Here is a 15027-nt window from a genome sequence, read left to right on the forward strand (position 1 = left end):
TTGCTGACTTCGCACGGTTGTTGCTTGTCCTTTGCGCGCGAGTCTTGCGTGTTGAGATGTTTTTTGGGAAGGGAAAAGAACAGTCCATCTTTGAGGAGATCTTATACCCGTAGCAGCGTTCCAATTGATGCCTTTCTGCTTGCCTGGCTTATGTCCGGTCCCCCTCTCCCCCTCCTGCTCTTTGTTGTCTTTTTAGGCATTTTTCAAACTTAAAATCCAAGGCTGAAATGATGCTTCTTCGTGCATGCTCCTCCTTTTAATTTCATGGTCCGTGCGCATGAAGTGACCACTACGCACTCAACATGCACGAGGCCGGTGAGGTCAACACGGTGGGCGCCTGGAAGTACGGAATGAGCACGGAGTGAGCAAGAAATAAGTACGTGTATCGTGCGGCTTATCCACGTGCATCGCACGCACCGTAGCCACCCAAGCGCAGTGGGGAAAAGGGGGTTTTCCTCACGTGTCCCGTACGACAGGCGCACGGCAAGCTCCTTTTTTCCATTTTTTTAGATTTCACAGACCGAACGCAGCAGCTGTGATCATGTCGAAATTTTTCTACATGCTGTCTGCGCCCTCCAAAAGGTGCACGATGGCCGTGCTCCTCACGAACGAGATCCCACGTTTTCCCCATATTTTTGGCCGTAGACTACACGTAGTAGTCCGTACGTTGGGTTGGGAACCAGGCTTAACTATCATTCCTGTCACGCCGGCGTCGGGTACGAGCGAGTCCCGTGTGGCATAGGGTCCTGGTCCCAACATTATTTGATTTAATTTGATTTATTTAAGTAGTTTATTTATTTAAGTACTCATGTACTTAATACTATTATTATGGTTATGATGATTATGATTGCGATTATTACTATTATAATTATTCTTTGTAATAACCCTATAGTTGTTGTAACTATAGTCGTTGTAACATTTGTACCAGTACTAGACTGATGGTACTCAAGAGACCAAGGTAATAAATAAATGAAATGAAACGAAATATTTGCACAGGTAAACCCCGTCCTAGATTTTGACCCATTTACGTCACGCTTATCCGAACCTGTATGAATCTTTGTTGCACTGGCCCTCCTTTTCGGCAAAGTTGAAGAGAGTCCAACGTTTTGGGTTTCGTTTCATGCATTTCGTTGATAGCACTTAAAACTTCAGTGTCCTTTGTGCGATCATGAAACTGGTCATGTAAAGGGGGTAAAGTGTAAAGGGGGCTTACATTTGTATTGACACAGGAATTTTGGGCCACATATCTGAGGTCGTTTTTATAACATAATACTGATAGGTTTTTATTAACATTTTTATTTTTTATTAACATTACCTTTGGTATTAATATAATACCTGTAGTTATCTTATTTTCTGTCTCGGCGAACAGCTGCTAGGCTATTGTATAAAGATCAATTGTACCCAACTTTTAAAAAAATCTGCTGCATTGCATTGTATCGTATTGAAGTGACTCCCATAGACTGTACGCGATTCGTCCCACTGGACCTAAAACAAATAGAACAAGTGGGCGACCTCTGCCTCAGTCAACAAGGTCAGCGGTAAAGTTACGGTAGTTCAGTTAAGGTATAAGACAGTTACAGGCGACATCCTTATGTAGGGACGTGGAAGGACTTAACACAGCACGTACAGCCACGTCAACGCCTTAGGAGTATCATTGTATTTACAAGACGTTTTAAGTGCTGCAGAAGGATATGTGCAAGTCGTACTTTTCTACTGAGCTACACGTACAACAGGTGACAGTACAAAATTCGAAAATGAAAGAAGGATACAACATAATATAACGAAGATCTGGATAACCTGCCCTCTGATGCGTCGTGGAAAATGTTCACGTGAAGTTTAAGTAATTGGTACATAGTGCTATTGCTGTTACATTTCTCTGGAAAGAAGGTAAATCCGCTTTATAAATACATATAGCCTGTTGAATGATAAGCCATTTTGACTTTTTCGTGCCGCCATTGTGTATTAGAGCGTATCAAATTTCTTGGTAACACTTCCTCTTATCAGAAATACTTGCGCCTAGAAATTAATCATTAACCAAAAAAGTATTTACAGGTCAACTGGACTGCTGCAAGGCAGGAGTTAATTTTTACATCTTTTTTCACATAAGTTGAAGTGAAGATTATATTCATTGTGCAAAAACTGATTTAGGAATTAATATTTACGGATATTGCTCAACGAACTGTTTTGCGTCAAATGTTTTCAAGAGACCTCGCAACATAGCAAACAAAGCCTCAACATCTACAGTTTTGAAAGACCTAGGGTTTTGTGGAGGACGAATTACCTCTGCAATTTTGCCTCACGATCGCAGACAAGTGCCACCACTATTTCTCTAGTGAAGCCACCGATGCCTCTGACTTGGCTACAAATAACAGAAATGAAAATTTTAGGATTACCAATGAATGATATATTCACTATAATTTATTGAAAGCCACCAGAGACAATCATGTTATCTCACTCTCAGTGTATATTATGTAGCCTAGGCCCACAAGTTTACACCAATATTCTTATAATTAAAACTGGTCGCGTACATTGTATGCCAAGGAACCCAGCTGTCTCTATTGCAGCAGACCATTCGACTTGTGTACCAATGGCACAGAGCCTCTGATGGTAGAGGTCTCACTGAACCACAAATAAGGTTCTTCAACCAGGACTTCCTGAATTCAGTTGTACACAGCTCACTTTATCTGCTGCAATAGAGACAATGCGGGTCATTATAAAATGTATATGACCGTACATATAGTTATTATTCTGAAATTACTGTAAAGACAGTGCCTTTGAAGCCAGCTATTCTTGTAACTTTAGTCTTGCTAAGAAAAACCTATCATTTTTATGTCTCAACATGTATCATTGCAGTGAAGGCAAAAGGCTTATTTATGCTGGTCAATCTAGCCATTTTGTTTTCGTTTATTTCTTTCTTTATTTATTTATTTATTTTTCGTTTTTGTGACAATCACTTCAGTTTCTTCAAACACTATTGAATCTAAGCTGGCCCTGAGACACACCTTCACATCGCTAGATGGGGAAATGGTTGAGTCGTCCTTCATCTGCGGAGATAAGCAACAGAAAACCACAGGAATTTGGGCCAGGTTCGTCCTCTTTCAATCACGAACCTTGTTAATCTTCGTGCTAAATATGACTGTTTTAGCTTTATGGACACCCTTCAAATTAAAAAATGGCAATATAGAATATTTGAAGACATTTCAAGCCTGTTATCAGTAATTTCAGAGAGGCAGTCTTTTCTTCTACTCTTTCTACTTATTACATGTAGTTGACCCTACTTGAAAACAGATATTGACAAAATTTTGATTCAGAACAGATTTTATCTGGCTGAAAGGTTGGTTCTTTCGAAAGCATCCCTCCCCTCCACCTACGGGTGATGCCATTACAACATGCTGAACGGGTGGGCCAAGCTAATAAAGTCGCTGAATAATCATTCTGTTTGCTTAATGATTGTAGGTTAGATTGAAACAGCATTTGGAAATTAGCCAAACTAAGCTGTAATTCCGGTTTTTTTGTCGGAGGTTAACTCTTTCCACTGTTTTTGTCACCAACCTTCTCTACCCCCTCTCCCTCACATCCAGTTTTTGCTGTAAATATATCTCTTTTTTTTTTTTTTTTGTATTGTCGTCCTTCCGTCTCTGTTAAATTTTGGAATTAATTTGTACTGCCCTTTGTAAAATACCTTCGTTGTTTAGAATTATTTGAATAATCTATTACTCCCGATAATGTTTGGTTTTGTTTGCAGATTGATGCTCACTTAAAAAGTCAAAATTATATTCATCATGGGCATTAGCATGTAAGGGTGCATTCCCAGAGATATAGATCGACCTAACTCCCTGGGGTTCACACTAAATTGCAGTCAGTCGAGCGCGCACAATAGTTAATTACCCCCTTACTGCTTTCAGTAGGCGGGACAGACGCTTTAAAAGCCGGCTAAGCTGACAGTAATCTAATGAGACTCCCCACAGGGATAGATCGATCTAAAATCTATGGGAATGGGGTCTAAGAGTAAGAAACTAATCCATTCTTAATTTTAGACGACCATGACGAACCGACGGAAAAAGATCCCCTTACCAGCAGACGACATGAACATGTATGGCAATCATATTCCAAATAAAGTTTAAAGCGTGAATAAAGAAAGCATAAGTAAAGTAGCATAGTGCAACAACAACCAGTCGAGTTTTTTCGTGATGTTTAATTTAGTTTTACTCAACTACAGTAAAATATGGTCCGAAGGAGGTCAGCTATTGTTTTTAAAACTATTACATCGTTTTTATGTTCACCAGTAAATGATAATTTTTAAATATGTGAAAATCAGTTTTGCCTAAAATTGGACATCTTTATCACAACATTTTTTTCACATTTTTTTTTAATCAAATTCTTGTATGATAGCAGAGGTCTATTTCAGTGTTAAATAAAATTAATATATTGACAGAGTGAGAAAGCCGCGCTTTCGGAATTCAAAGAGTCATTTGCTGCTACTGCTGCTGCTGCTAATTTGGATTTCTCATCACGTCAAGGTAGGCTAATATGAGATTTCACTGGAAAATGATGAGTGTTTGTGTATCTTTTACCATACTTGCATATTTTGCAACATTTGTATGCATAAAATATTTTGGTAGTTACAACACAGAAACTTTTCGGTATATCAATAAACATAAAATTACACATTGCTGGAGAGCTGCATTACTATTCTTTACTAATCAAGGCACCAGGTACTTTACTAAAAGGTACTTTTTAGAACATAAAATAGCCCAATGAAGTAATACATGCTTTTTTTAAATAAAATTTTTTCTTTGTTCCCAGCTCTAGTTTTGATTATATCTCTTAACAAAACTAGCACTGTGCTTCCTCTCAGTCACCTTTAATTAATTGAACCAGTTACAATGCTGAAATATTAAAAAAAAAAAACAAAATAAATAAATAAATGAATTAATAAATATGAAAGAGGACAGCAGATGACAAATGATGGCAGTTACCCAAGTTTTCCTTCCCTAAATCTTCCTTTTTTTAACTTTTTAAACATTTAAAACTAAAATAGCAGAAACATATACAAATAAAAAGTTTTGTATTAGGTGGGTAAGTCGCAAGTAAGAAGGCTGTCGGTCGCTGGTGTAATTTTTATGACAAATGCATTCTTAATAAAGACGATCTCAGACCACTTTGTTACTGATGTAAGATTTGATGATTTTAGATGCAGTATTCATATACAAACTAGTGTTCAGCATGAACTGGACAAATTGGTCACTGGGTAATACCCCCTTCAAGGGTCACAGATTTTTATTTTTCAAAGACGTGCTTCGGGCGAATTCTGTGCACCTTTCTTTTGTGACCATGGGTTTTTGAGATTTTTTCGTATAGAATTAGTGTCACCACTCTGCTGGCCATTAGAATAGAGTAGTCACCTAGAGGGAAAGTAGCAGGGGCGGATCCAGGGTTATTTGAAGGGGGTGTCCGGTTTTTAGCTATGGCATGCCGCGGATGCGAAGCCTACCCGCCCCCCCCCCCCCCCCCCCCCCCCGGCATGGGGTTCGGGGGCTCGCTGAAGGGACCCGAAAAATTAGAATTTTAGAAGGCGAACAGTGTCATTTGGTACGGTTTAGAACTATGATTCAGCTAGTCAAAATTCTTATTTCAAGAGGGGACCATTGGGGTCAGAAATCGAAAGGGTGGTGCTCTAGGGTGATGCCAAGTAGCTGTTGGCGTACATGTATGTATGTATGTATGTATGTATGTATGTTGGAGAGAGAGAGAGAGAGAGAGATCGCCTTTTTTTTCTTCCTTTGTCTTTAATGAAAAAAATTTGTTTTCTCAATTTCAATTTTAAATTGTTTAAACACCTCTTGTCATTTTACATTATAACGTTATATAAGATAAAAAATCCATTACAAATTAAAATAAAATTAAGATTTTATCTACATCTTTCATTATTATCAATCATTAATATTTTGTTCTTTATGTCTTGCAAGATGCGGTTATTTTTTATATTGATCTTTTAATAACCTTTCACTTTATCTTAATTTTAGGCGAGGCACAAACGCACCGCGCCGATATAGACAGGTTTGAACTTTAAAGGAAATTTTGTTTCTACATTTGGTTATGAATTTCACAATAATACGATTTAAATATCAGTTTTTCAGAAGAGCGTGGTTTAGTTTCTCCCATTTAAGCATTGCAAGCTAATTCAGCTGTTTTGCTTTAAAATAAGTCACTGATGTTACAAACCTTTTAAGTAATGTGACAAAAAGCGACATTAAATGCATTTTTGTTGCTTCCTTTTGTGGACTCGTGCATTTAACTTTTTTTTTTTTTTTTTTTTTTTTTTTGCAGCGACTCCATTAAATCAACAATTTTGCCAGAAGAAATATTACCATCAATCGATTTCATAAAACACGAAGAATTGGAAGTCACAAGTCCAAAAGATACCGGTAAATATTTACATGTATTGGTTGAAGGCCTCGAACATTTCGTTACTTTGCATGGTTTAAATGCTCAAACTATTGAAAATGTACAAGACCATAAGTGCACGTGTAACGTAGTGGTTTCGTAGAACATTTTATGGGTGGGCTAGAGTGTCTGACACTTATAAAGTGTAGAAAAGGGTCATATTTGATGACAATTGTTTCCTATTCATTTATTCTTTCATTTATATAGAGGGCTATCTGTACCGCTTCGCTTTTCCTCACTGCACACTCCTCCCACACACATGCCTACCCTTTAGCTGTTTCTCGAATTTAACTCTTAACTTAAATTCTATTTATCTTTTTAATACACTATTTTATTAATTGTTTTATTTTTACATCTCAAACTTTATATTGTTATTTCACTCTTATATCACTTTTAAGAGCTCGAACAGAGGTCATTTTTTGATGAATATAAAAATGTTTGATATATATTACTTGAATAAAATATTATTATTATTATTATTATTATTATTATTATTATTATTATTATAAGAAGAGGAATTGGTTTCAGGGACTTTACATTTTATATTTTGACTTCTGTTTGATATTTTATAGATGAAACCTATGTAAAGTCTATTTCAAGTCGAAAGTCGGGTAAGTGCGACAAAACCGCTAAAACAAAATTACTGGTTACAATAAATTGTTAAATATGTTTTGATGTAAGTTGTACATATATTTGATAATGCGGTGTATTATACTATATGAGATATGTACCAATAATTTCCACCCACTGCAAAGAAGGATGACACTGTTCTTTATCAAAATAAACTCCGCGAGTTTCAGCTATATAAAATCACGTGTAGCGCATTTGTATAATTGTCTTTATAAAAATTGTCATCTAATTACAGTTAATTTGGATAAATCAGAATTCAGCATACCAGAAACCGTCTCCCTTGGAATTAGTGAGATAGCTGAAGAACACAAAGACGACTACGGTGAGTTGATTTCTTAGGCAAGCCTGTTGCTTTAAGCACGCATATGATATTTTGTGGATAAATACGAGTTACAGAAAATAGGGCAAGCAGTTTAATAATAAAATCTTACCTAAATAATAATAAATTGTCAACATCAGTTTTAACGAACTGGTTAAAAATCACTGTTTTCTGTAGATGAATTCCAATCATACAATTGTAATAATGTAACATTTTGCTTAATATGAGCTTGCTAAGGTAACATTTCTCATAAAATGTCAATATAGTGTTTAATTTGTGAATGATTCTGTTTTAGTGGATGTGCATCGCCAGCCTTTAGAAGGTGATATTTCCACATCTCCGAAACATGTTTCTCAAGGTAAATACCAAGTAATGTGTTGATCTGCGTGAATGTATTTTATTTTGATAAAAGTATAACCGTAAATGGATATGGGTCAAATGGCATATTCTAGTCAGAAAATGTAAATAACAATTGCTGAATGAATTTCTTGTGTTCTGCGAGCTCTCAAAAAAGTAAAACGCTTATATTTCTGTAGATCCATTTCTGTAGATATATCACTAGGCGAGACAGTCGAAATCTTGGGAAATTAAAAAAAAAAAACCTTTATCAACCTTTCCCGATTTTACAGACTTTTAGAGGACCATGTTAGTACCGCAGAAGGCCGTTTGGTTTAGTCGGTACACAAAACCGTATGCTAATTTATCTTTTTTCTCACTGTCTGCTTATTTCACAGAGCGCATCCCTGTTCAAGAAACGTCAAAAGCTCCCTATGACCGTTCATCGCCTACATTTGGGGGTAAATATCAATACACTATGCAAACATAAACGCAGACCTACTTAAACCATTACTTGATATACAATACATAAAATTCAAATATTTTGTGGTTTATTACCTAATACACAAATTTTGGCATACAATATTATTTCATGATTATAAATTTGTATCAAGGTGTAATCTGATAATGAGGCATAGAGTATAATACTTTAACAAAGAAATACATGTATATTTGCAGGATAATTTTGTTATTTGGTTTTCACCGTAATTTCACTTGCCATAATAACACTAACGAAAACAATACAAAACATTTTAGATAAAATTTTATATTAACAACCCTTTGTCTTTTCTAAATGATCACTTTCTTTGATAAAGAGACATTTTGCTGAATATTCTTAAACAGTAGAATACACTTTTTTTAGAAGGCTAAAGTATTACCGTGGAAAAGCTGTTTGATTTAGTCGGCACACAAAACCGTGTCATTTATCTGTTTTTCACTATTTAATTCATAGTGAGTGGTGGTGCTCAATTAACTTTTGTACCTTCCCATGGCCGTGCATCAGCTAAAGGTTTATTAACAGGTAATTATCAATACACTATGTAAACATACTTAAAACAATACGCGATGTAAAATTTATTGATGTCACGTATTTTGGGGTTTGTTATCCAACAAGATGGACAAGATGTTGGACTTATGAAATTATTTCATGATTATAATCTGAAATTGAGGCATGAGACATAGAAGATGTTGTTATTTGCTTTTCAAATTTACAGTTCCTTTTTACTTGAAAATCACTTTAATAAAACAAGAAATATATTTGCAACATGATATTGTTATTTGGTTACCACCATGAGTGTAATTGCCATATCAATGAAAACCATATACTGCAGAAAAAAAATTAGATAAAATATTAATTTTAAAAACTTGATTTGCCCTTAACAAATGACGACTGTCTTTGATATATAAACCTTTTCTTAATATCCTGAAACAGCAGGACACATCTTAAATGCGAGTTACAAATTAAGTCTGTTCAGGCAATATTTTTTCTACCAGACTTTCTTGTTGTACGCACAGATAACACCAGAGATAAAGGAATCAACTCCTCTGAAAGCTGTGACCCGACGGATTATATTCTAACAACACTAACCGAGGATGAAGTCGGTAAGTGATTTCTTGCGACAAATCTTATCCAGCCAATGAGCGTTATATGGATATCAAGAAACTGTTTGTTGAATCGTGGCGCATTAGATCTCCTCATCCTGAAATTAAACAGTACGTCTTTTACAATACTTTTAACTAATTTCTTGAAAAATCAACGTGTGCCATTTTATCTTTATTGTTGCCAACTCTTAAAGTCGCAATATCATTGTGTATTTCCCAAATAGAAAGACTGGAGACAAAGGCCTTCAAACTGGGTGACGACCTTAATGCCTTGAACGACTGGAACTTCATTCAAGCCTGTGCAGCAAAACGAGAAGCAACCCAACAAGAAGAAGAACAAATTTCGGCCCAACACGTATATGTAATCGTATACGTTCGCACAAAAATGGAGAAGTATTGTACACGAATACGAGATGTATGGCAAAATTCGGGGTTTGAAAAAGAATTTCCGCATGCTAAGCTCATGCTTTTGGAGTATTTCTCTCCGAGCGGAATCCATGTCACCGCAGACCCAGAATATAGTCCGAGAAGACAAAAATCAGCTGTTTGGATGAAAAAAATGCATCCCTTAGTGCAAAACTTCTATAAGGATATCAGGGACAAGCACAGCAACATAACCTATATCACGGCGGATACATTAGTGTATAAGGAAAGAGAAAATAGACTAGAGGAAACTGACTGCATTGTTATCTACGTCCCGTATAAGGGAATAGTGCCAATTAAAGAACACTTTTTTCCAAAGACTTATAAAGGCCTCCCCGTGGACATTCGACGAGGGGTCTTCGAATTCTTAGTGAATGAACGTTTCGAGAAGCGATTGAAGACCGGCTGTAGTGTTAGTAAGTTTGATGAGAAAAACAATCATCTTGGGACAATAGGTATGTTTGTAAAATGTCGCCAAACCAATGAGGTTGGACTGATAACAGCATATCATGTTGTTACAGGTGACAAAGAAGTAAGTGCACCAAGTGATGTAAGAGAACCCCCAGAAAAGAAAGAGATTTTAAAACTTGGTTTACGAGAACGGCAGAGTTCAGATATAGGTTCCAGCATTGCAAGCAGTAACGCCGGTGATGCACGGGGCAACGAAAAAACTACCCTTATCCATCAGGCATCGTGCATTGATAGAGCAAATGCACAGAGTGAAAGTAGACTATGTGCATATGTATTCGATAAGATTTTTTACGGAAACCACCCCACCCACAAGCTAAATTTTTTAAAGAACATTCAAGTTCCAGTCACTTTGCAGGGCCCCGTAGTACCTACTGGCCAAGGACTTGAGACTTTCAGTGATGATCAACTGGTTTCTGTAGTTCCTGACGTAGGTGTGGACGCCTTGTTTGCTCCAGTTTTTACGATTAGAGCTCCCACCGCTGATTTCAAAGACGCTGCAAATGAATTACCGGGATATAGACTACACCAACAGCTAAGTTTCAGAAATGCACGTGTTCTCCCCTTGGAAAAACTGTTTGGAAGACCAGGAGCCATTGAAAGTGAAGATGTAATGGTTTACAAAAATGGCTGTACAACAAACCTCACCCAAGGCAAAATCAGATTTTTTGGTTCTGTAGCTTTCCCTCATGATCAGAACCTGCTCGTTAGAACGCCTAGACTTTGCGGCTACCTGGGAAATATGACATCCGTTGCACTCAATAATCTGTTAGAGGTCGAACGAGTAACTACTGGTGCGGGTCCCAGTCGCGTGTTTGCTGATGGAGGAGACTCTGGCTCCATTGTTTTCTCGGTGAATTTCCCAAGGGATGACCGAGTTGGCTCAATGAGAGATAACAGCGTTGGTTCAGTAGGCGATGACCACATAGATATTGTCGGAATGCTTGTCGGTAGACTCACCAACACTGAAATATACGTTGTGACTCCAATAGAAGCAGTTTTTGATGCCCTTGATGTAGAACTACTCAATGATGACGATTATAACGAAATTGAAGTATTGTGGAGGTACAGAAATATAAAGACTAAAGCCTAGATTACACTTGCCCCATGTTTCGCACGATGAAACCTTAGACGAGACGATTTGAACTGTCGTGGACAGCACTTTTAAAGGTGCAGATTTTCTCCGAGCCTTGAATGGTCAAAACACGTTGTAGGCCTGTTAACACTCCTTGATTTATCAGCCAGCAGCTTTGATACTCTTGATCTTGACATATTGCTCCATCAATTTGCTAACCGTTTTGGGATAACAGTTCTCTCCTGGTTTCAGTCTTACTTAACTGGACGCGAGCAACAAGTATACATGTAAGGTTCTTATGTTTCCAAATCGGGCAAAACTACTTTATGGCGTGCCACAAGGATCCGTGCTTGGCGAAGATAGTCGCTTAGTTTGGTTTCAATTTGATGTTGTATGCGCATGGTTCCCAGATATATGTTATATATGAAAATCCTTATGATAAAAAAGCAACTGTTGAGGATTCTGTGTATGAACTCGAAAGCATCACAAAGTGCGACTGCACGCAAGCAGGGGCGGATTTAAGCCGTCTTCTGGGTCTTCCGGAAGACGGTCAGATTTTAAAGTTTACATTGACGGGTATCTAATATTTTCTGTCGGAAGACGGTCAAAAACGGAGGATGGATTAACAAAAATAATTTGGAAGACTGTCAGAAAATATCTCTGGATCCGCCCCTGCGCAAGTATATCGGTGGACCTCTGTGTGCGATGACACCCACCTGCTCACTCGCGCAGCAATATTTGCGTGTCCGGAAGTACAGTTATAGCCTCGAACGCTTTTCAAGTTCGATTGTCGCATAAAGTGAAGATGTCATAACACAATTATGTTATTTTATTTGATTATGATGCTAATCAAGATCACAATTACAAATAGTGATATTTGACGTGTTTAACATCAATAAAAAGTCAAACAATTCAATAAGAGAAGCGCACATGTTGTGGGCTGATGCAATTACTGATACTCTGTTGAGTAGTGGTCACTCTAATAATAACACACAGTGAGGAAGGTTACGGTGTGACCGAATGCTTTAATTGTTTCTGATATTCCATTTTGTGTAGAAAATGAAACGTTTAAACTTATGAATAGACTACACAGATGTATTTTCATCAGAAAATATCAAATTATATATGAAATGCTTAATTTTGATTTTTTTTATGCATAATACATGTAAAACTGTAAACAGGACTTCATAAAATCTTCATCTGTAATTTTTGGGGGGGCTTTGATGAAACAATATTCAATATATACGTAGCAGTCTTTGCGTTACAACAGAATCACAATTTAAAAAAATACTATAGACGGCAGTAGCCTAAAGGACGACTTACCTTAGCAAAAAGAACAGTAAACGGCAAATTTTACTGCAATCTAAGAGGTTTGCAAGAAACTGCTGGCAGGTTCTTGAAAGAAAAAAATCGTTGCTGCAAATTTGCAAGAGCACCTGAAGTTTGCAGAAAGTTTGCAAGAAACCTTCAAACCCTTTCAAATTGAAAGCTGTAACTCATTTGCATTGTAAATTTCTTCTTTCAAATTTGCGACAACTTTGCAAGAAGCCTGAAATTTTGTTTAGGATAAGTTTCTAGTTCCTTTACAATATTTCTAAAAGGTTTAAGTAGCCACCCTGTTAACTTAATTCTTTTATTCGTTAAATGGGAGTACTAGCTGATACCAAATACACATACTAGCTGATACATCAATCATTGAACCATAAGAGATAAGTATATAATAATAATTTCAAAAAAAAAAAAAAAAAAAAAAAATGAAAAGAAAAAAACGGGACTGGGTGAAAAGCAAACCCACATCGCCGTATTTGGGAAACAAGGACGTTACCACTAGTTCAGCAAATCCTGCTGTCTAATGTAGTGTTATTAACAATACATGTATATGATTCTTGTCACACATGCTTTACGGAAATTGCTGAAGGCCAGAAAATGCCTTCAAAATATACTTACACCAGTTATAATCAAATTCAAACTACGACCACTACCTTCCTAAGGTATTGCTAACACCTGTCAGTTGTCAACAGATCGTTGTAGTTCGGGAGAAAAACGTGAAAAGGAGACTTCGCCTGATCTGCTATTACTATATCGATTATTCGGCATTTAAATTTGTCTTTTAATTTTGCGCCTAATTTTTGCTGATACGTGGAATGTTTTGAGGTTGGTTACACCTGCGTTTCTATTAGAAAAAAAGTTGGACTGATAATCGTGGAACTTTTACAGGGCATTTCTTTAAAAGAAATAATCAATGAAAATATCAATTTTACCAGATTACTAGTTTCTGAGTTTTAAATAAGCGTTAAAAAGCTTTTGCCTCTTCTATCTATACATGTCGGCTGTTTCACAATCAGGGTGAACAATTAAATGTGGTTAATGTTACAAGTGTCTGATAAATTAGCAATTTATGATTAGAGATTGCTGATAGACTGATATCAAAGACACTGTTCATAGGAGCAAAATAATAAAAAAGAATTATAATAATCGGACTACAATTTACAATAATATAGCCAATTATGTGTTCAAAAAGTACCTATTTTTAGCTGGGTCATTTACGATTAAGGTCATAAATATGATGCGCCAGCTCTTTATGTCAATGATTTATGGTAAATATGATATCGGTATATAATTCCCACAACATATGTCTTCTCTTCTAGCAGATTCTTCCAAAGAAATGTTCTGAGAAAAAAAATTATTTTAACCATTTTGCTGAAACGGGCTTTTGTACACATTTTACTTATTTTTGAACATATTTAAACATATTTGATAAGGCCAAATATTACTTTGAAATCACCTACGTGATGATAAGATGAATTTACCATGTTATGAATTAAACACAATAAAGGAATTGTGCATATGTAACAATTATTAATAAATGCTATGGTATTTATAATCACGAGCCCCTTGGTGTCTCCTAATTTTTGTAGTGTCCGTACCCCCCCCCCCTTTTTTTGGGTTAAAGTACTGTTGTTATATCTTTATTTAGGTATTTTTAGTATGTTGGCAAAAATAATTGGTAAACAATATGATATTTCAGTTACAAAAGCATCAGTTACTTGAATGTGTAGTGTCCGTATCCCAAAATCATAGCCTAAGAGGCGTTCGGTTAATTTGAACGTAACACAAAAAATAATTAATATTGTGTTCTAAAAATGTTAGATGTTATTTTTTTATCTGTACAAAATTAAACAAATGCATCAGAGTTCATTTTTCTCTCAATGTGACCCCCATTTTGTACCCCTGATTGTGAAACAGCCGATGTGTATTTTTGACCACACCGTGGCGCTTGTCTTGGAATTTAGACTCATCAAGGATTCTTTTAGTGACAAGGCTTGCCCGAGGGTAGTCTAGTACAGACCACACCCGGAAGGGAGGGCTTAGCTTATTCACCTTTCAAATGTTATTGCATACTGGTGTAACGACGTCGCCATCACCACATGACAAAATACAATTCTCCCTTTGTTCTATTTACCGAGCATTGTAAAATGGCAGGTCCAAAAAGAGCATCTCACAGATCATTTGCTCTTTTTGGAGCTGCTCTTTTTGGAGCTTACAATCATGAAGTAAGAACAAAGCTTAATAAAAATTTGAAGCACTAGATCCCCACCTACCTAAAAAGGCACCATTCACCCAGTAAAAATATCAAACGTTGTTAATGTGATCGGCTCTTTTGCGACAAAAGTTGTCAACTATATCTCATTAACAATTTTGGTGATAACAATAAAATAACAAGATG

The 15027-nt window shown here is 36.5% G+C and overlaps 1 protein-coding gene across 1 annotated transcript; it reads left to right on the forward strand.

Annotated features, from left to right (window-relative positions):
- Nucleotides 1–1552: 1552 nt before the first annotated feature.
- Nucleotides 1553–12431, forward strand: LOC106176955 (uncharacterized). Its single transcript, XM_087008843.1, has 13 exons — nucleotides 1553–1887; nucleotides 2960–3086; nucleotides 4038–4093; nucleotides 4436–4520; nucleotides 6027–6060; nucleotides 6331–6428; nucleotides 7020–7058; nucleotides 7313–7399; nucleotides 7692–7754; nucleotides 8131–8193; nucleotides 8685–8753; nucleotides 9248–9334; nucleotides 9559–12431. Exons 2-13 carry the CDS (start codon nucleotides 3017–3019, stop codon nucleotides 11316–11318), a joined length of 2511 nt encoding a protein of 836 aa, XP_086864969.1. The 5' UTR covers nucleotides 1553–1887; nucleotides 2960–3016; the 3' UTR covers nucleotides 11319–12431.
- Nucleotides 12432–15027: the final 2596 nt, after the last annotated feature.

This window comes from Lingula anatina, chromosome 3, assembly GCF_051362555.1.
Source record: "Lingula anatina isolate TDL-2025a chromosome 3, LinAna3.0, whole genome shotgun sequence".
NCBI lineage: Eukaryota > Metazoa > Brachiopoda > Lingulata > Lingulida > Lingulidae > Lingula > Lingula anatina.

Bases quoted from the DNA above. Each gene is read 5' to 3' on its own strand.
- LOC106176955 (XM_087008843.1), top strand. From the start codon at position 3,017: ATGGGGAAATGGTTGAGTCGTCCTTCATCTGCGGAGATAAGCAACAGA. The intron at 4,521-6,026 runs GTAGGCTAATAT...TCTTAATTTTAG, and splicing joins GGATTTCTCATCACGTCAAG to GCGAGGCACAAACGCACCGC. The intron at 8,194-8,684 runs GTAAATATCAAT...TTTAATTCATAG, and splicing joins TTCATCGCCTACATTTGGGG to TGAGTGGTGGTGCTCAATTA.